Here is a 22,128-nt window from a genome sequence, read left to right on the forward strand (position 1 = left end):
CCAGGAAATTGGGTGAGTTTCTCAAAGATGCTTACACCGATGACTGTGTGGCTAAGTTCAGCTCCAACACCATATACAAGATTGCTGGTGACACCAATGTATCAAAGTTGGCGATGAATCAACATACAGCAGGGAGTTTGAAAATTTACTGAGTGGTGTAATGACAACAAACTCTCACTCAATAACATTAAGACCAAGAAACTGATTGTAGACGTCAGGAGAGGGAGACCAAAGGTCCATGAGCCAGTAATCATCAGAGCATCAGAGGTGGAGAGGGTCAGTAACTTTAAATTCCTGAGTGTCACCATCTCAGAGGACCTGTCCTGGACGTATCACATAAATGTAATTGCAGGTAAATCCCGGCAGTACCTCTATTTCCGCAGGAGTCTGCAGAGATTAGGTATGTCATCAAAAACCTTGGCAATCTTCTATAGATATGTGGTGGAAATTGTGCTGACTGGCTGCATTCTGGCCTGGTATGGGAACATCAATGCTTTTGAGGGGAAAATCCTACAAAAGGTAGTGGATTCGGCCTAATACATCACAGGTAAAACCCTCCCAACCATTGAGCACATCTACGTGAAATGTTGCCACAGAAAAGTAGAATCCATCATCAAAGATCCTCACCAGCGAGGCCAAGCACTTTTCTCTCTGCTGCCGTGAGGTAGAAGGTACAGGTGCCTCAGGACTTAAGAACAGTTATGACCCACCAACCATCAGGCTCTTAAACAAAAGAGAATAACTACACTCATTCTACTTTCTGGTGTTCCCACAACCGATGGTCTCGCTTTATGGACCCTTTATCTAGTTATTTAATGCTCTTGTTATTTATTGCTATTTGTTTATATCTGCATTTGCACAGTTTGTTGTCCATTGATCCTGTTTACAGCTACTGTTCCATAGATTTGCTAAGTATGCCTGCAGAAAAAGATTCTCAGGATTGTATGTGAAGACATGTATGTACTCTGAAAATAAATTTTACTTCGACTTTGAAATCAGAATCAGGTATATTGTCACTGACATAAGTCATGAAACTTACTTTGTGGCAGCAGTATAGTGTATGCAAAACTTATTATATAAGTTACACTAAAAATAAACAAACAAACAATTAAGCAAATAAATAGATAAGTAGATAGAGAGATAAATAGATAAATAAATAGATAGATATTACAAAAGAGGAATAATGAGTCCTGATGAAGAGTCTTGGCCCAAAACGTAGACTGTTTACTTTTTTCCATAGATGCTGCCCAGCCTGCTGAATTCCTCCAGCATTCTGTGTGTGTTGCTTTGGATTTCCAGCATCTGCAGATTTTCTCCTATTAGTGACACTACTGCTACTGTGGTCTCTTTGACGGTTGCCTACCCTGAAGAAGTTTAAATCTTCCTTTTGACGGGAGTTCAGTGCTACTGTCTCTCACTACTCCCCTTTGGGATCTCTGTGGCCCTCTGATTCTTCGACCATGCGCTCACCCAGACCCACTGAGTCCTGAAGAAGGGTCTCAGCCCAAATATTGACTGTTTGTTCATTTCCACAGATGCAGCCTGGCCAGTTCAGCAGCATTTTGTCCGGGATTTCCGATGTCTGCAGATTTTCTCATGTTTAGGAATAATGAGATAGCGTTCATGGACCATCCAGAAGTCTGATAGCAGAGGGGAAGGTGCTGTCATGAAAACTTTGAATATGGATCTTCAGGCCTCCTCCCTGATGGTAGATACTTCAAGCCTCCACCCAAATGCTGCTGTTTCCAAATTGCATTGGCCAATGTCCAACTTGCTTCTGGTTTTTATAAATTATAGGAGGTGCTCTGTTTGAACTAAAGGTGGTTCTAATTAATCACTGGGAGTATCTTTCATCAGAACCTCATTGCTAGTTTTTTTTTGTAATACTCCTGCCACCATTCAACAATGGCTCCAATCATTAGGATTCCACTCTGTTTATGTAACTTAGGAGAAATGAAAGGGATCAAAGAGCTTGAATGCAAGTCAGTAAGGCCATGCTGATAACCACTTCCGGGCATGCATGACTCTACACCTGTATCAGTGGGTCCCTTAAGCAACTGCGACTTGTTAAGAGTGGCACTGGTGCTGCCTTGCAAGCGCTGAGCTGAGAACTGCCAATGTGAACCTTACTCCTATAGAGGGCTCTATTAGACACAATGACTCTGTGTGAAGAAAGGATTCAGGGCAAAAGTAGTGTCACAGTCTAAAACGGGGGTCGGCAACCCGCGGCTCCGGAGCCACATGTGGCTCTTTTACGTCTGTGCTGCAGCTCCCTGTTGCTTTGGGAAATAATTGGTTGTGGCGACCCTTTTCCTGGCACATCCGAACCGACTCACTATTAGATATCCTACGGGGGTTTGCGAGCACAGAGCTTTGGAGCCTCTGCGCCATGGGGGGCAGGTTGAGGGAGGCTTAAAAGTGAGGCTGAAGATTTCGAATAAAGTTTTTTCCTTCGACTGCAGTTACCGACTCCGTGTCGTAATTTTAGCGCTGCGTGTAGCACACCGCTACATGGTCAGTATTTAATTAAAATGTATTTTATGTTAGTTTGTTAGTTTTTGAAATGTAATTCTAAATTTGAAGATTATGGTGATCTTGTACAATCTAAATAAGACATTGTGGCGACCCATTTCCTGACACATCCGAACCGGCTCACAATTAGCCAGCGCTCAGGCTAAGGGAGATAGCCTACGGGGGTTTGTGAGTACGTGTCTTTTGCAGCATCCACGCCCATGGGGGGGCGGGTTGAGGGAGGCTTAAAAGCAAGGCTGTTTAGTTCGAATAAAGCTATCTTTGACTGCAGTTTACTGACTGCGTGTAGCAACCGCTACAACGTGTTTTTATCGCTGGCTGTCCAGAGGGGAGGTGCTGAAACGCTTTGTCGCGTGTCTGGAAGAAGAGAAAACTTTCCTGGGCAGCAAAGGGCTCAACTTTCCTGAGCTGGAACAGCCAGAGTGGCTGGAAAAGCTACACTTCATGGTAGACATGACAGCGCACCTGAACACGCTGAACACAGCTCTTCAACGGGGTAAGGACGTACAGCCCTGCACATGTTGGAGGATGTTTTGGCATTCGAGCGCAAGTTGACGTTGCTTGCCAGAGATTTACAGAAAGGCACATTGTCTCACTTCCCCAATTTGAGAGAGTTCAAACAAGGTCACGACATGATAAATTCGGAGTATTTACATTCTGCAATCATTGCAATGCGAACATCGTTTGGGAAACGCTTCTGTGAGTTCAGAGAGGAAAAAAACACATTATCCTTCCCGGTCACTCCCCTAAGCATCGATCCATCCCTACTGAATACGACTGCATTGTCAGGTGTGAGTCAACCTGAACAAGGATGATAAATATTTTAATTGCCTATTATTTTACGTATATTCATATGTTTTCATTGTTCAGTGAAATAGTCCTTTTATTTTTCAGGTTGACAGCTGGCTGACGTTATTTTTGGTTTGCTGCTGGCGGCAAATTTAAGTTTGGCGTTTTTCATAAATACAAGAAGGACTCAAATAGACGTTGAGTATTTTACTTAAAAGTAACCTTCAACCCAACGTCTTTTTTTCGGAGTTCAAAATGTTTTTGTTGCATGCAGAAATGTAATTTCATTTTCTCTGCAGGAGTTCATCAATTTCATAAATGCAACACATTATAGTTTGTTTATACATAGCATAAAGGCAAAACAAAACGTTGTATGCAGTGTTATTTCATTTTAAATGTCAAACGGGTTTTGCGGCTCCCAGTGTTTTCTTTTCTGTGGGAAACGGGTCCAAGTGGCTCTTTCAGTGGTAAAGGTTGCTGACCCCTGGTCTAAAACCTTGCCCTTTCATATCACTTGCGGTTGCTCAATTTTCTTCAAGATTGGACCCTTACTATGCACGTGAGTGGGAATCTTATCACAAACAGGAGAAAACCTGCAGATTTGATGCTGCCTGGCCTGCTGAGTTTCTCCAGCATTTTGTGTGTGTTGATTGAATGGGAATTTTGTTTTGATGTGCACTGCACCAGCACCAGCAATTTGGCTTGTCATCTCAGTGAAGGGTGACATTGTTGAGATATTTCTGCTAGTTGGAATGTCTTGAACAAGGCAACAGACATGATTCCAACATAGGGTTGGTGGGGGTGGAGGGGCAAGATGGAGAAGTACTATAAAACTGAGGTACCCAGGAATTTCTTCACAGGATGGGGGAATGACTGTAATTCTCTCCCTCAGAGAGCTGTAGAGACTAGATCATGTGAGGATTTTACAGAGAGGGCAGATGCATTTTTGAAAGAATGGGGGGTGAGGGGGAACTAACCTGTGAAGGAGTTGAGGCTTGGGGCTAACTTACTGCCTGTTACACTGCTGACGTTTGGGGCAGCAGTGAAGGTCCTCCATCTCTGGCAGTATTCAGGGCTTCCTTCATTTTGTCAGTAGCTTCCTCCTGGTTTTCACTCCTGTCAGTCATGCAGGACCTGGGTGGAGACTCAGGAATATCATTGCACTCAGATGTCGAAGGATTCTTTATTGCTGTTTCTGTAACAATTTCGCTTTACCAATCAGGGTTGTTAGCCCTGAGCTGAGCCTCTGACCCTGGAGGTCTGGAGGACCATTCTTAGTCTGACCTCTACCCTTTGACCTATGACATTCCAGCGATTGTGGTCCTCTTGGAGGTTGGGGCTAATCAGTCATGTTAATATGAAAAGTAGCTATTCCTGCTCTTATTTTCCTGTGTTCAGGTGTTCTTGACTATGGGTTACCTTGTGGTGCACTAGAGAAGTGACTTCACTTGTATAATGAACCTTACACATGGAGTTTTGACAGACCATCTTTCACTTCTAAGGCACGAGTCCAAATTCCACCCAAGCCCCTTTCAAAATCCAGGACCGGTTTCAGGCCTAGTGTGTCGCTGCCCCGACATCTTAGGATCAAAATCAGAATCTGGTTTAATATCACCGGCATATGTCGTGAAATTTGTTAACTTTACGGCAGCAGTGCATTCAGTACATGATAGAGAGAAAAAAGATAACGGAATTACTGTAAATGTTATATATAAATAAAATAGTTAAATTAAATAAGTAGAAAAAAAGAAAATGAAAAAAGTAGTGAGGTAGTGTTCGTGGGTTCAATGTCCATACAGAAATCAGATTGCAGAGGGGAAGAAGCTGTTCCTAATCATTGAGTGTGTGCCTTCAGGCTTCTGTACCTCCTCCCTGATGGTAGCAATGAGAAGAGGGCATGTCCTGACTGGTGGAGGCCTGCTTGTTTAATTCCTCACCACCTCAGTGAGATTGCGAAGATACCCTACAGTAAGACACCTTGTTCTGTTGGCTAATGTTGTTTCTTGGGGCAGAGTCCCGGGAACAGCCAAGAACAATTTGTGCTGAAAGAAGGCTGAAGGAAGCGTATTCTTATTCCTTTGCAGTATAAAAACATATTTTTCTGACTCATAATTGTGCCTTTTTAAAGGGAAAACATAAATCATTCATTCCATCTAATGACAGGGTGATAGATACAAGGAGTGGGCTTCGTCATGATAATAAAACACAGATATTCAGGGTAACAAATGGCAGCTCACTAGCATCGGCTAGTTTTTGATGTTCCTTCAAACTTCTCTCATCCACTCTGTAAGGTGCTGCCACTTACTGGGGTTGAGTGCAACATGTATAGGCAGTAATTCAATTTTTCAAACAGTTCAGCCTGGGTGAGTCAACCTACTCAAAGGATAGAAATTGTAAACCACACACACAAAATGCTGGAGGAACTCAGCAGGTCAGATGAAAATGAATATACAGTCGATGTTTCGGACCGAGACCATTCATCAGGACTGAGAAGGAAGGGGGAAGATGCCAGAATAAAAAGATAGTGGGGAGGGGAAGGAGGCTTGCTGGAATGTGATAGGTGAAACAAGATGGGTGGGAAAGGTCAAGGGCTGGAGAAGGAAGAATCTGATAGGAGAGGAGAGTGGACCGTAGAGGAAAGGGAATGAGGAGGGGAAACAAGGAGAATTAATAGTCAGGTGAGAAGAGGTAAGAGTAGGGAATAGAGGAATGGGGAGGAGGGGAAATTTATTTACCGGCGGAGAAATTGATATTCGTATCGTCAAGTTGGAGGCTACCCAGATGGAATATAAGGTGTTGCTCCTCCACCCTGAGGTTGGCCTCATCCTGGCACAAGAGATGGTCATGGACTGATACTTTGGAATGGGAATGGGAATCAGAATTAAAATATTTGGCCACTGAGAAGCCCTGCTTGTGGCGAATGGTGTGTAGGTGCTTGACGAAGTACGTGGAGAAGTTGAGTAGAGTAGAATATATTTCATTCCAGGCCAATAATTAGATAAGAGATCACAAAATAATATATCCAATGATGCAAGCCATTGCAAAATCATGGAACTTCTTACAACACTATATCCCAGGTTTTGGGATTGGTTTCTGTCATTGGCTACCATTGTCTTCTGTACATGCTTTAGTGGCTGTTTGCTGTTGTGGGGCGTCTCCTCTGCTTTGTGCCTCCTCTACAAAGTTCTCTGTAAAAGCATTGGAGCCTACTTTCTTTGATAATTCAGCATTTCCCCTCGCTTCGCTGGTCAGATTCACCAGTATAATAGCTGATAGAATCTACTGCATTCAGAGTTCACCGTGCACAAAGAGCTTTTAGTCATAGAGTCATAGAACAGTACAGCACATAAATAGGACATTCGGCCCATCTAGTCTGTGTCAAACCATTTAAACTTACTCCCATTGACTTGCAGTGGGACCACAGTCCTCCATACCCCTACCATCCATGTGCCCATCCAAACTTCTCTTAGACATTGAAATCATGCTCTCATGCCCCACTTTTGCTGGCAGCTCATTCCACACTCTTACAACCCTCTGAGTGAAGAAGGTTCTCCCCATGTACCCCTTAAACTTTCCACCTCTCATCTTTAACCCATGACATCTCATTGTCATCTCATTCAATCTCAGTGGAAAAAAACCTGCTTGAATTTACCCCTCATAATTTTGTATACCTCGATCAAATGTCCCCTCAATCTTCTAACATCCCAAGGAATAAAGTCCTAACTTATTCAATCTTTCCTTACAACTCAGGTCCTCCGGCTCTGGCAACATTCTTGTAAACATCCTAGTATTGTGGGTTATCTTTAATTAGAGCCAGCCACGCTCACATTTTTGGCCCTCTGATGGTGAAACTCCCAATCAATAGCTTGGTCAGCATTAGCTGGAAGCTGAAACCATTCCAATAAACAGAAAGCACAAAGCCTGGTAGCAGTCAAAATGCATGAGAGTGGTGGCCATTTTCCAGGGCAATTGAATTTAGCCCCCAGTGTGTCAGCGGGTTGCAGATGACCGGAGAAGACATCGCAGCGATGCTCAATCCTAGCATCACAGATATTTGAATGCTGGCTGAAATCGCTCCTTCCTAGCCCAGGGATAGTCAGGGACTGCTTTATCCAGCTTTCCTGCTTATCTGTCATTACATCTGCCAATCTGTCAGTTTGCATTAGACATTTGCGTTGTTTCATGTTTGGCCAGATAATGCATCTGTATTCCTCAAATAGCAGGAGCAGTTTATCATTTATATTGCTGAGTTCATTTGTATATAATGTACATAATGTAATAAATATTGAAATGTACGTTTGATGTGTCTGAGGATTATAAGCCTAAGCCCCAACAAGGAGAGCAGAGAAAGCTCCTGAGCAGCGGAGGGTTCCTCTGTGCATTGCCGGGGAGTAACGCAGGGACTTTGACTGTCAACGAATGATGGATTGATAAAACTGCAGGGCTCCGGTGCTGGAAACCCAGTGCTTTTGACCTGCTTTTGTGGGTGTGCTGTTTGATGCAAGAGCTTAGAAGGAGGTTGCAAGGGGAGAATAGGTCACTTTAAAACAAAAGGTGTATGACACATTGTCAAGGCGAGTTCAGCTATACAAACTTACTCAATTGTTTCCATGGAAATGGCTCAAAGTTCCTTTTTCATTAATAACTTTCTCTTCCAGCTCAGTTTCTAGGGGCTGCGCACTGACTGATCCTCCAAATAATGCAGCAGAGTGACATCACGAGGGACCCCCGAACTGACAGCAGCATTGGCACAGTGACGCTCCCCTCCTGTGCAGCACATTCCTAACCTGCAACTCCGCTGCCCTGTCTGAAAGCCATCGCAAGAACTGCTTGCCCTTTCATATTCCCCCCAAAGAAATTTACAAGAATGCACAGTTGTTCTTCTGGAGGTCAATGGCAGTTTGTAAAAACAGGAATGTTATTTTTTTTAATGAGTACTGAGTGATTATTATGTTGTTCACGGCCTCTTTGTCATAGTCCCACAGCATTGTGTCTCCTGTGTAGGGAGACTGGTACAGTGTGTGATATAGATGTCAATATGGGTCCATTAATACTGTTTTTGTATTGGCTGATGGGGAAGTTCCAGTGTGGGCATTCCTGACACTTACTTTTCCCTTCGTTTGTCTCATTACAGAAGGCTCTTGCCTAGCCACATACTTTTGAATTATGGAACATAGAACAGTACAAGCCCTTCGGCCCACAATATTGTATCAACCTTTTAAAATACAAGATTAATTTATTGCTTCCTCCCATATAACCCTCCATTTTCCTTTGATCCATGAACCTATTCAGAGTCTCTTAAATATCCCTAAAGTATTGGCCTATACCATCAGCCCTGGCAGCAGTATATATATATATCCTTCTCTCTCTTCACTCTCCCCTCTCTCCACTCCGCTGTCCCTTCTCCCCTCTTGCCTTCCCCTTTCTCTCAAATCTGCTTTTGACATCTGCTCCCCGAACTTTCCTCCCAATGTCTCTCTGTCGTAGCCATTTGCACTCTGGGAAAAAGTCTCTGAATGTCCACTTGATCTATGCCTCTTATCAAGTCAAGTCAAGTCAAGTCACTTTTATTGTCATTTCGAAAAAAACTGCTGGTACAGTACATAGTAAAAATGAGACAACGTTTTTCAGGACCATGGTGTTACATGACACAGTACAAAAACCAGACTGAACTACGTAAAAAAACAACACAGAGAAAGCTACACTAGACTACAGACCTACACTGGACTGCATAAAGTGCACAAAAACAGGGCAGGCATTACAATAAATAATAAACAGGACAATAGGGCAAGGTGTCAGTCCAGGCTTTGGGTATTGAGGAGTCTGATAGCTTGGGGGAAGAAACTGTTACATAGTCTGGTCGTGAGAGCCCGAATGCTTTGGAGCCTTTTCCCAGACGGCAGGAGGGAGAAGAGATTGTATGAGGGGCGCATGGGGTCCTTCATAATGCTGTTTCCTTTGTGGATGCAGCATGCATTGTAAATGTCCATGATAGTGGGAAGAGAGAACCCAATGATCTTCTCAGCTGACCTCACTATCCGCTGCAGGGTCTTGTGATTCGAGATGGTGCAATTTCTGAACCAGGCAGTGATGCAGTTGCTCAGGATGCTCTCAATACAACCCCTGTAGAATGTGATGAGGATGGGGGGGTGGAAGATGGACTTTCCTCAGCTTTCGCAGAAAGTAGAGATGCTGCTGGGCTTTCTTTGCTATGGAGCTGGTGTTGAGGGGGTGAGATTCTCCGCCAGGTGAACACCAGGAAATTTGGTGCTCTTTACGGTCTCTACCGAGGAGCCGTCGATGTTCAGCGGGAAGTGGTCACTCCGTGCCCTCCTGAAGTCAACAACCATCTCTTTTGTTTTGTTCACATTCAGAGACAGGTTGTTGGCTCTGCACCAGTCTGTTAGCCGCTACACCTCCTCTCTGTAAGCTGACTCGTCATTCTTGCTGATGAGACCCACCACGGTCGTGTCATCGGCGAACTTGATGATGTGGTTCGAGCTGTGTGTTGCAGCACAGTCATGGGTCAGCAGAGTGAATGGTAGTGGACTGAGCATGGAACCCTGGGGAGCCCCCGTGCTCAGTGTGATGGTGTTGGAGATACTGCTCCCGATCCAGACTGACTGAGGTCTCCCCGTCAGGAAGTCTAGGATCCATTTGCAGAGGGAGGTGTTCAGGCCCAGTAGGCTCAGCTTTCCAATCAGTTTCTGAGGGATGATTGTGTTGAATGCTGAACTGAAGTCTATGAACAGCATCCGAACGTATGTGTCTTTTTTGTCCAGGTGGGTTAGGGCCAGGTGGAGGGTGGTGGCAATGGCGTCATCTGTTGAGTGGTTGGGACGGTACGCAAACTGCAGGGGGTCCAGCGAGGGTTGCAGCAAGGTCTTGATATGCATCATGACAAGCCTCTCGAAACACTTCGTGATGGTGGATCTAGGTGCAACGGGACGGTAGTCATTTAGGCAGGACACTGAAGACTTCTCTGGCACAGGGACGATGAAGCATGTTGGAACGGTGGCACTGCTCAGGGAGATGTTGAAGATGTCAGTGAGAACATCTGCTAGCTGGTCTGCACATCCTCTGAGCACTCTACCAGGGATGTTGTCTGGTCCAGCAACCTTCCGTGGGTTGACCCTGCACAGGGTTCTTCTCACATCAGCAATGATGTGTTCATCTTGTACACTTCCATCAAGTCTCATCTCATCCTCCTTCTCTCCAAAGAGAAAAGCACTAGCTCAATTGACCTATCCTCATAAGACATGTTCTCTAATCCAGGCATCATCCTGGTAAATCTCCTCCTCACCCTTGCTAAAGCCTTCACATCCTTCCCATAATGATGTGGCCAGAACTGAGCACAACATACCAGGTATCAATTGAAAGCTCATAAGGTTTTCTCTGTCATTTATTCAGGGAAGGGGCAGGTAGTTCTGAAGGTTTGTCACTGTCTGGGATTCAAACGTTCATTCTGTGCCCTGGCAGTGAAATGTTCAGCGCCCATGTGTTTAATGCACCACCTAAGGCTAGTGGTAACAAGTACCTTCCCTGAAAGGTTTGGGTTCCATTTCAACAGCATGGGTTAATTAGCCCACTCTGATGGGCATGAATATTTCAAAGTTCATTTATTATCAAACTACATACATCACTACCTTGAGGTCCAGTTTCTTGCAGACATTCGAAGTTCCAAAAAAAGTTTGAAGAACATTTATTATCAAAGTACGCATACTTTTTACAACTTTGCGATCTGTCTCCTTACAGACATGCACAGAACAAAGAAACCCAATAGAATCCATTAAGGAAGACTATCAAACACCCAATGTGCAGAAATAAAACTGTGCAAGCAATAAAAGTAAGCCAACAGCATTCAGAAGTGGATCATGAGAGTGAACCCATAGTCACTGAGACAGTCACAGTCATAGTTACAGGCCGCAGCCTCAAAGTTCAGCGCAAAGATTAGTACGCCTCGTGAGCAGTGAGCTGAACACTAGCCCTTCCCCCGCCTCCAGCCCTGACATATTGACCTTTTCAATGTGGCCTGGTGTTTAAATCAGCCAAGCAGTGACGATACAACCGTTGTTGGTAGAATTTCAGGTGGTGATGAGAAGGCGTACAGGAGTGGAGTGGTGTTCCAGCAACAACCTGGCACTCAAAGTCAGTAAGATGAAAAAGCTGATTTTGGAATTCAGGAAGGTTAAGATGAAGGAACGCATACCAATCCTCACGGAGGGATCAGAAGTGGAGAGAGTGAGCAGCTTCAAGTTCCTGGGTGTCAAGATTTCTGGGAATCTAACCTGGTCCCAACATATCGATGTAGTTATAAAGAAGGCAAGACCGCGGCTATACTGTATTAGGAAGCTGAAGAGATTTGGCACGTCAACAAGTACACTCAAAAACTTCTATAGTTGTACCATGGAGAGCACTCTGACAGGCTGCATCATTGTTTGGTATGCAGGGGCTACTGCACAGGACCGAAAGAAGCTGCAGAAGGTTGTAAGTATAGTCAGCTCCGTCTTGGGCACTAGCCTACAAAGTACCCAGGACCTCTTTAGGGAGCGGTGTCTCAGAAAGGCAGCGTCCATTATTAGAGACCTCCGGCACCCAGGGTATGCCCTTTTCACTGTTACCATCAGGGAGGAGGTACAGAAGCCTGAAGGCACACACTCAGTGATTCAGGAACAGCTTCTTCCCCTCTGCCATCTGATTCCTAAATGGACATTGAATCTTTGGACACTACTACACTTTGCACGTTTTAAAAAACCTATTCAATATATGTAATTGATTTACTTAGTTATTTATTATTATTTATTATTATTTTTTTCTCTGCTAGATTATGTATTGCATTGAACTGCTGCTGCTAAGTTAACAAATTTCAAGTCACATGCTGGTGATGATAAACTTGATTCTGACCAGTGGCTTGTTGTCCGCACTCGGGCCTGGGTTCTTCTGCCTCGAATCGGCCCATACATGCCATGCTGCAACCGCGCTGCACCTTTGGGACTTCAGTTCAGAATGAAAAAATGTACAGGCATTGAAAAGCTCAGGCCCGAAAGGGCAGTTACAGGCTATTGATTTCAGTGATTGGTTACCAGAAAAAGTGTGATTAATACAGTAGTTAGTCATTTCATTTGCTGCCAGCTAGTCATTGCTGTATTTCACCAGCATTCACAGGAAAACAAAGGAATACTACAGAATCAGTTAAAAACTACACCCAAAGCCTGACAAACAACCACTTTGCAAAAGAAGGCAAATTATGCAAAATATATAAATAAATAGATGGATAGATAGAGATAAATTTTAAAAAAATATTGAAAACATGAGTTATAAGACCTTGAAAAAGAGTCTGAAGATTGTGGAATTAGTTCAGAGTTCAGGTGAGTGAAGTTATCCAGAAGCCTGTTGGTTGTAGGGTAGTGACTTTTCCTGAAGCTGGTGGTGTGGGACCTAATGTATCTGTACTTCCTTCCTGAACTGCAACAGTGAGAAGAGAACATGGCCAGATTTCTGCTTGCCTGCAACATAAAATAGGTTTAAGGAAAGTCATAAATCCTCAGCGACTCAAGAGATACAGCAGAGAAACAGATCCTACAGTCTATCGAATTAGTGCTGACCATTAACTACCCAATTAATCTAATCCTAGATTAATCCTTCTTTTATCCTCTCCACATTCTCATTGATTTCTCTGAGATTCTATCACCATCTGCACACTAGGGACAACTTACATTGTCCAATTAACCTACCAATCCGTATGTTTATGGGAGGGAATACCACACAACCACAGTGAGAACCTACAAATTCCGCAAATCCGCACCTGGGGTCAGGATTTGACCTGGGTTTTGTCTCTATGAGGCAGGGACTTGACTAACTATGGCACTTTGCCCCCAGTTTAGTGTCTCAAAAACTGGGCAACATTTGCCTGTTGGTGATCTGACTCCAAAGGATAAGGCATCCTGATGAGTGGTAGAAGATCAAACCCGATGCAACCTGGTGTACTGTTCGGAACTTGGAGACCGACACCTTGCTGGGGGCAGAGAAGAGGGAACCCTCTATATTTAGTTCATAGTTCAAAGTTCAAGTTTAAATGTCATTCAACCATACATGAATAGAGTCACAGAATAGGGTTTCTTTGGGCTAAGGTGCAAAACTCAGTAAAAGCAGTCACACACAGCACAAGGCACATATAAGACAGTAAGTACATATGATATCAGTAAACTGCAGTCTAGAGCCCTGAGTCGATGAGTTCCTGTCTTCAACCTGTTTTTATCCATCAGTTTGTAAAGAGTTTACTTTAGATCCATTCCCTCTGCACTGTACCTAGGAAGATGGATGATGGGAGCATTGCCTTCCATCAGCCAATCCTCTAGAAGTCCTGTGTTTGCTAGGTTGTTAGTGAGAGAGAGAGGAGAAGCCTGTGGAGTGAACAGTTAGTTTTTGATGGACTGTAGTCCATGGTCTCCCTTTAGGGGCTTTGCATGGTGGGTGGTGGGAATGCTGATGCTTTTTGGTAGAGTAATTTGTGGGCGAGGGAGGGGGAGGGTTGCTGCTGCTTGTGTGTGGGGAGGCAGGGAACTTTGGGGTTCTTACATCTTTTTTCTGTCATTCATTCTTTGGGTTTTTTTTCTTCTGTTTGGAGGATGTCTGGGAAGAGCAAGAATTTCAGGTTGTATATTATCTACCGTTTCTGATATTAAATGGAACTATTGTCTGTGAAAACACAGGTTGTATAATAACCACTGCCATAACTACAATATGTTGAGCACCATAATGATATTTTCAAGATTAAAAGATATGACTATCTGTGCTTTCCTGTGCATGTGATTCCATAAATATGTGCATATGTGGGTTTCTAGGCAACTTTCTAACTGTATGTATTGATTTCCTTTTGCAGCCCAGGACAATTCCCAAAGCAAGGCTTTGATGGGCCCGGTCGGGAGTCATTCTCAGCATCTTTCAGTCCACAGTACTGACCTCATGGACTCGAAGCCACAGAGCCCCGTGCAGTCGTGGATGGCATCACATTCAGACATCAGTTACAGAGCTGGGACGTTTGCCGCTGCCTTGACATGTATATAGTTGGAGGATCAAGAAATGGGAGAGGAAGAAAGAGACTTCATTTTGTTAGGCCGTTTGGAAAGGGTTACCAAAACCATGGAACAAGAGTTTTACGTTAACATCTTTTAAGTCTTTAGGGGTACATTTCCGTGCCTGGTCATAATGTTGTGTGGTGTGATGCTTCTAAATTGGTTTGGAGAAGTCAGGGAAGAAGAGCTGCAATATTCCTTCCAGTTGCCCCATGTGGTCGTCCATTTCAATCTCTCAACTCCTGGTCGAAGTCCTTCACTAACTCAGTATAAGAAATGGTTGCTCATGGCTGAAGTAATTTTCCAATCATGCCATCCTGGAGGGTCCCACCTCGATCGGTGTCCGTGGCAACCTTAGCTATAACCAGAGTTCAAGAAGAGCTGTGACATTAGGCCAGCAGCTAAAGAACAGCTTTCAAACTGTGCACAGAAAAATGCCACTCACTGATGAGAAGGCAAACATTTCCCCGTCATCGTCACTCAGGCAGAATACAAACTGTTGGAAAAATTCATATAGGGAACATAGACCATAGAACATTACAACACAGGAATGTTGTGCTAAGCCAGCTAAAAAGTAAATCAAAAAGGCCCCAAAATGAATCGCTCCTACCTACATAATGTCCCTATCCCTTCATCTTCCTCATATTCATGTATCTATCTAAACATCTCTTTAAAATTTCTAATGTATTTGCCTCCACCCCAATGCTCCCTTTAAGGACCAGTGTGTGCAAAAATCTTGTGCCGTGCAATTTTTTTGCCTAGTAACAACAACATATGTGCACTAAATAGTTTCTTCAATAAAAGCAGTATTAATAAAGCCAATTCTAAGATCTGCAGACAAATCATCGCAAACTACGTGTTGTCAACACCGTCCGCTCAGAAACTGGGAAAGGAAATGTGATTGTGTACAATCGTGAAATATACTTCACGTGCCAACGAGGTAGACAGTGCCAACCTTTCGTGTGCTAGTGGCAAAAGATGTAGGCTCACGCACACCTTGGAGGGAACATTGTCTCCAAACATACCAGGCATCCATGACTGTCTGAGTAAAAAACTTACCACAATATTAAACATTTTTACCCTGGGAAAAATCTACTGCCTGTCAACTCTATCTGTGCCACTCATAATCGTATAAACCTCTATCAGATCTCCCCTCAGCCTCCACTGCTCCAGAGAAAACAACCCAAGTTTGTACAGCATCTCATGATAGCACATGCCCACTTAACCAGGTAGCATCTGCAGGGGCAGAGGGAACGATTGATGTTTTAGGATGTTTGGGACAGTCCGGTCTGTTAAGTTCCTTCAGCAATTTTTTTTTGCTCCAGATTACAGTATGGGCAGTGCAGGAACGTAGTAGTTAGTACAATGCTTACAGTGCCAGCTGTAAGATCAGGGTTCCATCCCCACCACTGTCTGTAAGGAGTTTGTACGTTCTCCCTGTGAAAACGTGAGTTTCCTCCGGGTGCTCCAGTTTCCTCCCACAGTCCAAAGACGTACGGCTAAGGACAGTGAGTTGTGGGCCAGTAGCTTGGCGACACTTGTAGGCTGCCCAGCTGGTTTAACTTGATGCATATGATGCATTTCACTGTACGTTTCAAAGCACGTGTGACACATAAAGATCATCTCTTTCTTTTCAATCTGTGTAGTCCCTTGAGTTTCCACTCAGGCGGAAAATGGGACCCCGCAGAAGAGTGAGAGCTTAAACGATAAAAACAAGAGGTTCTGCAGATAAACAGAGATTCTGTTCCCTGTTTCTTGTTGGCTCACCAATAATCTAGAACAGGGGTTCCCATCCTGGGGTTGGGATCTAGACCAACACACACAAAATGCTGGAGGATCTCAGCAGGTCAGGCAGTATCTATGGACAGGAATAAAAAGTTGATGTTCAGTGAGGGTTCTTCATCAGGACTGTTTGTGAGCGGTCAGAGTAGCCAGAGGTCTCCTTAATGCAACTGGTCCCTGTTTCTTGCTGGCTCACCAATTTTCTTATATTCATTTCCTTATGACACAAAAGGAGAACATTCAGCCCATTGCTTATACTGGCTCTCAGACAAATCCCATTCTTCCATTTTTTCTCTGGAAGTGGGTCCCTCACACGCCTATTAAGTGTACAGTGACCAACTAACCACATAACCATTGGAATGTGGTGGGAAACTTAGAGCAGCGGGGGGAAATTGTGGATGGTGGGGTATGCAGTCACAGGGAGAACATGCAAACTGCATACGGGCAGTTCTGAAGGTCAGACTTGAACTTAGGTCTCTGGAGCTGTGGGAAAACTCAACCTGTTGCAACCTTTTGCTCTCCTGTATGAACTGAGTTATGGTTAATACATTCCCCAAGGATGCCACTGAATGGTGATGTTTAAGGTCTGGACCAATGATCATTTAAAGCATGCTAACATTTCAATAAAGTTCAATTTTACAAATTGACACCTTTTACTTTAAAATTTCATTTTTAAATTAACATCTTCCTCAACAAGATACAAACATTTTTTTCTAAGCTGACTCTCCAGCATTGACTGTTGACTGTATTTCACATGACGAATGTTCAGGTGTGCTTGACCAGACTTGGAGTAGAGCCTTGACAACAGAATCCACCCTCAGGAAATGAGTTCGGAAAATGCTTGAAGAGTCAGAAGTTGGCAAAAGGTGACACTAATTTATTATGACTTCTGCTTTTCAGTAATGCACAGGGGCAGATTCCACATTATATTCTCCTGACAGGGCTCTTGTTCACAGGAAATGCTGCCCATCCCTTCCAGAACCTTGTTATTCACTCTGGAGTGGATGACGTGACTCCCAGTTATCTCTCTCTACAAGCTCCAGGTCACAATGTTGAGTAACTTGTCAGGTCGTGAGAATGTTGCTCTGGTAAGGAATATTGCAGCTCGATTTCATTGTCAAGAGTCAATTATTTGTAGTTTGAATTCAGCCTAACCACACCCCAGCAGAATCAAGCCAAGCTTAACCACACTGGGCCCAAGGGAACCATGGGTCTCAACCACACAGTATCTTATTAAACCAGTCCTATTCAGACTGGGCCCAGACAGGTATGGAGTAGGCAAACCACACAAGGGAAGGCAGGTGGAAATTAACCCAGGCTTATTGAAGTAAGGCATAACCACACATTGGTGATTAAATATAATAAAACTCCAATAACCTGGCATACTTGGGACTTTGGTGGTGCAAGAACAGCAGCTTTTCTAGACTATTGGATATTATTCCATTTAATACCCTTTCACATTATAAATCCACTTTTTAAGCTGTTATCCAGTATTATAACAAGTTTCCCACTGAATCTAGATTTAATGGGGACATTCACTCATCGTGCGCCATGTTGACTGACATGGGTGATCATGGTGTCTCTATGACCATGATTGTTCCTGGCAAACTTTTCTACAGAAGTAGGTTGCCTCTGCCTCCTTCTGGGCAGTGTCTTTACAAGATGGGTGACTCCAGCCATTATCAATACTCTTTAGAGATTGTCTGCCTGGCAGCAGTGGTCACATAACCAGGACTTGTGATATGCACCAGATGCTCATATGACCATCCATCTCCTGCTCCCACGGCTTCAAGTGACTCTGATCAGGGGGCTGGGGTGCTAAGCAGGTGCTACACCTTGCCCAAGGGTGACCTGCAGGCTAGCGGGGGGGGGGGGAGGGGGGAATGAGCGCCTTACATCTCCTTTGGTAGAGATGTTTCTCCACCCTGCCACCCCAAAGGGGACTTGCTCAGCTTAAGTGTAGTGAGTTCCATGGGAGGTTAGGAACATTGTCACTGCTGAGTTGAAAAGGAATTTGGGAAAACTGGCCTTGGTGAGTTGGAAAACAGTATGGGAACTGGGACCTCAGCAACTCAGAAGGGGCAAGGGAACCTTGGTACCAGCCAGTCAGAAGGGAGTGTAGAAATTGAGGCCCCAGCAACCAGGAAGGGAGTGCAACAAAGATTACCTGGTGAGTCAGCAGCCTTGTCAGCAGGATTTCCAAATGGCTGGATGCTGGTCTTAAACTGAACACTCTTAAACATGTTTAAATTATAGAATCCATTTTTGTACTGATCTCTTTTTCTTGTGCGAATCACATCAAATACATTTAATATCATTGAGAATGTAATCAATTCATTTAAACTGCCATCCTTTGGGGTTGGTAACAGTTGAAAAGCAATTCAGGGTCAGACCATAATCTACCTTCAAGAAGCCAAGCTGAGATAATGAAAGACTCTCATACAGCTTCACTTTCAATATAACCAGCATGATTCAGCTTGGTTTGGGTATTATGGTTCAGGTACTCCTTCTGCAAATGTTTTAGTTTAATCAAAACTTATTTTATATGTAAACCTCATTCATTCAAAATCATTTTTATCGGTTCAATTTGTATATATAATATACAGATGCCATTTTAACAGCAAAGCCACTTATTGGCTGCTTGTTTTGTCTATCGATGCAAAATTTGGGCCTAGTTGAAAAATAAGAAAAATCAATCAAATGTTACTTGTATTGTAACAGTATGACTATCATTTGGAATCTGATATCCAGTTTAGGACCTGTATCTAGAGATTCGGAAGTAGTCCATGATTGGGCAAGGTCAGTTGTGATGTCTTTGCTTTTCAGTATCCATTATCTAAATTAGGAACCATTTCTGTTTTGTGTATTAACAATTGATTTACTTCCAGGAATGTACAAAAAATAGTGCTCTGTTTCGTTTCTATTCATCAAGAGTAGAATGTGTTGTGGGGGATCTCCTTAAGAGGACCTAGAAGTTCTACTGAAGATACAAAGGCCAGTTTGGTCAAGAGTTGTAGAGAATTTTGGCCTTTGTTTCTGTTCAGTTCAATTGTTCCTTCTAGAGCGAAAGAAATCTTAAAGTTCCAGTTTATGGTCCGTTCAGGAAACACTCAGTTGCTCAGAGAGAAACAGATTAGAATTCCTGACTGATCAGGACTGGAACCTAGCAGGGCTATGACAAGGCAGAAATGGGTAAGCTCCCACATTAATTTGTCACTTTATTTTTAAGTATCCTTTTGGCCCAGAAGTTCTTAAATCTCTCAAAATAAGATGAGTCAATTGAGACTGGAATCTTCAACAACACCCTCAGCGGCCAGATTCTAATTTGTTTGAGGACCAAGGTCTAATGAATGAGCTGTGTTAGTTCTGCCACTGCACAGCTAGTGTGAGAAGACAATGAGGCCAAGGCTTGTAGTGTGGCCTGAGCACATTGCCTGATGAAAGTGCAGATGGTAAGGAAGAGTTGGGCTTGAGGTCTGGGACACAGACAATGAAGAAAAAGGTATCAGGAATCTGGAACTGGGAGTGGTCAGGTGGTGGTGATAATGGTAGGATGTTTGATTGGAACTGGGTTTTGAAGGGGGGGGGGGAGTTCCATCGTGTGAGTGGGAACACATGAAATAAATCAGCAAAAGAGAGTTAAGAGTAAGTGGGTGCAGACACCAACGAAATGGACAGAAATGCATAAGTATCATTGCCTTAGTCACCCATGGTGTGGATCAGGAATGCCTGGAACATGAATAGTGGAGCAGGCATAATCTGTTCAGGTGCCTCAGTCTGAGAAGCCCAAGTGACATCAGGATACGTGTTCCCAACCCTGGCGATGCCCAGGAACCCGAGTCAGATTTCAGTGAGGGCATTAAGTCTTTAAAATCTTGCAAAGCAGCCCAGATTTGACCTAAGAATATTCTCAGCTGGTGTAGAGAACTCCAAGTTTTAGTTTGTAGAATAAAATGCGTGTTTTAACCCCCGGCCTTTAAAAAATATATATTTTAACTGATCTTATTGAAAGGTCACAGTTTATCTCGCATCTGATGGGGTAAAGAATGGCGCATTGATCATTGATGTCTTGGTCAGTGGAGCCTGCTGGTGGGTGGAGGGCAGAAGATGTCCATTGTTCCCCACGGCCTGGAAGTGCACACTTCCCAACAAAGTACCTTTTCGGGCCTCTCCTGACCTTGATCCAGCCTTGAATAATGAGCCTTATCAGACAGAATCTTCAGCATCCACAGTGGGTGTCCTGCGCAGGAAGTGGCTGTTAGATAGGAGGCTGACATCTTCACCTGCTGCAGAGAGAGGTGAAAATACTGGCAGCGGCTCAAGTGACCAGTGAGGATTTTAATTGCTGATCCACTGCAGAAGGTAAATTTAAAATGGCAATTAAAACTTTCCCAATGTTCAGTGTTGTTCTCCTTCTGACTGAAAGACTTAAGCTTCACTTTGCAAGGCCCTTGCTGGGAGACCACGCACTGGGTTATGCTGAGTCGATTAGCCATTTTTAACAAACTTAAAGAAAATAAGGGACCAAGGTCCCAAAGTTCTTTTGCACACCATGGCGAATGTCATCACAGTCTTCCATGCATTTGATGTGGTTACGCATGGATGCTATAATTTCTGCCCCAATGCCCAACTGCAGCGTGTCTCATCCAAGCACTCAAGAGTAAATCTGACCCAGAGCTGCCTAATTAATAGAAGCTACTGTTCTCGTCAAGAAATGTCAGTTTACGATCTCCTGCCATGGCTGCAGTTTTCCCTTCTCATTTTGCTTTGTGATTAATGCTGATTTAGTGTACTATTTTTTTGTATGAGTTTTGAGATTTGCGATTTAAACACATGCAAAATGGATGTTGGAATAATGTTTTCCCCCTCACTTTCTCACCCAAAATGCTGAAGGTCCCCAGGGGCAGTACCCCAGCAAAGCACTCCCCAGTATTGAAGAATTTCTAGGCCCAGGTAGAAACACAAGTGACTTGGAATCTGAATTTTCAATGGTTGGGCTGAAATCTGCAGTGCCATATCAGTGTACAAAAAGTTTATGTGCTCGTATGAAATTCCTCCAAACATGGTAATAACAGAGATTTTAACAATTATTGTAAAGTTGACATATTTGTATACTAAAATTAATGTGTGTTTTCACACCAAACGTTCTCTTTTAAAAAAAAGGGGTCAGTATATTCTTTGAGAAGCTGTTGAGGAGATTTGAACAAATTGCCAAGGTATAGTGTGGGTCAGTCCAGCTCTGTCTCGGTTCGAACTTGGTTTTAGCTTCTCCAAACCATGCATGCAAGGTACAATTCATTTACAAAAGAAAAGTCTTTAAAAATACTGCACCACAAAGAATCAGAAAAGTTAAGACCATAGAAATTAGCAGCCATTTTGTTTTCTAAGTATCGTCAAAAATGTACTTTGATGGGACTTTTAAGTTTTTCTAATATCTTGTAAATATTTCATGAGGACTCAAGCTTGTGTAAAGAGATGTAAATTTATTTGATGAATGTTTTTTTTAAGAAGCAGAAATTGAAATAAACTGTGTCAGACAACAGAGAGTGATGCAGCTTTGATTATCATACATGGCACAACCAGCTAAACATGTTTACAACACGAAGCCAACTCGCAGGAAGTGACTGAAACCCAGGCACACACTATCTGAACAGCACATAAAGATTTCATGATATAATTATTTTACCCTGATACAACTACACTCAGTGTTCACTTTATGAGGTACACCTAGAAGTACAAATATCTAATCAACCGATCATGTGACAGCAACTCAATGCATAAAAGCATGCAGACATGGTCAAAAGGTTCAGTTCATATCAGACCAAACATCAGAATGGGGAAGAAATGTGAGCTAAGTGAAATTGACCGTGGTGCCAGAAGGGGTGGTTTGTGTATCTCAGAAACAGCTGATCTCCTGGGATTTTCACGCACAACAACCTCTGAAATTTAC

The 22,128-nt window shown here is 43.4% G+C and overlaps 1 protein-coding gene across 3 annotated transcripts in view; it reads left to right on the forward strand.

Annotated features, from left to right (window-relative positions):
- The window catches only part of mn1b (meningioma 1b), a 184,865-nt gene extending 163,155 nt beyond the window's left edge, over window positions 1–21,710 (forward strand). The window contains exon 2 of one of the 3 annotated variants that reach the window (XM_059988053.1): window positions 14,204–21,710. In XM_059988053.1, the coding sequence (XP_059844036.1) occupies window positions 14,204–14,388 (185 nt within the window). In that variant the 3' untranslated portion in view covers window positions 14,389–21,710. The remainder of the gene's footprint in view (window positions 1–14,203) is intronic. The other 2 variants (XM_059988055.1, XM_059988057.1) reach the window with 2 other exon arrangements.
- The last annotated feature ends 418 nt before the right edge of the window (window positions 21,711–22,128 follow it).

Source organism: Hypanus sabinus, chromosome 13, assembly GCF_030144855.1.
Source record: "Hypanus sabinus isolate sHypSab1 chromosome 13, sHypSab1.hap1, whole genome shotgun sequence".
In the NCBI taxonomy this organism is placed as follows: domain Eukaryota; kingdom Metazoa; phylum Chordata; class Chondrichthyes; order Myliobatiformes; family Dasyatidae; genus Hypanus; species Hypanus sabinus.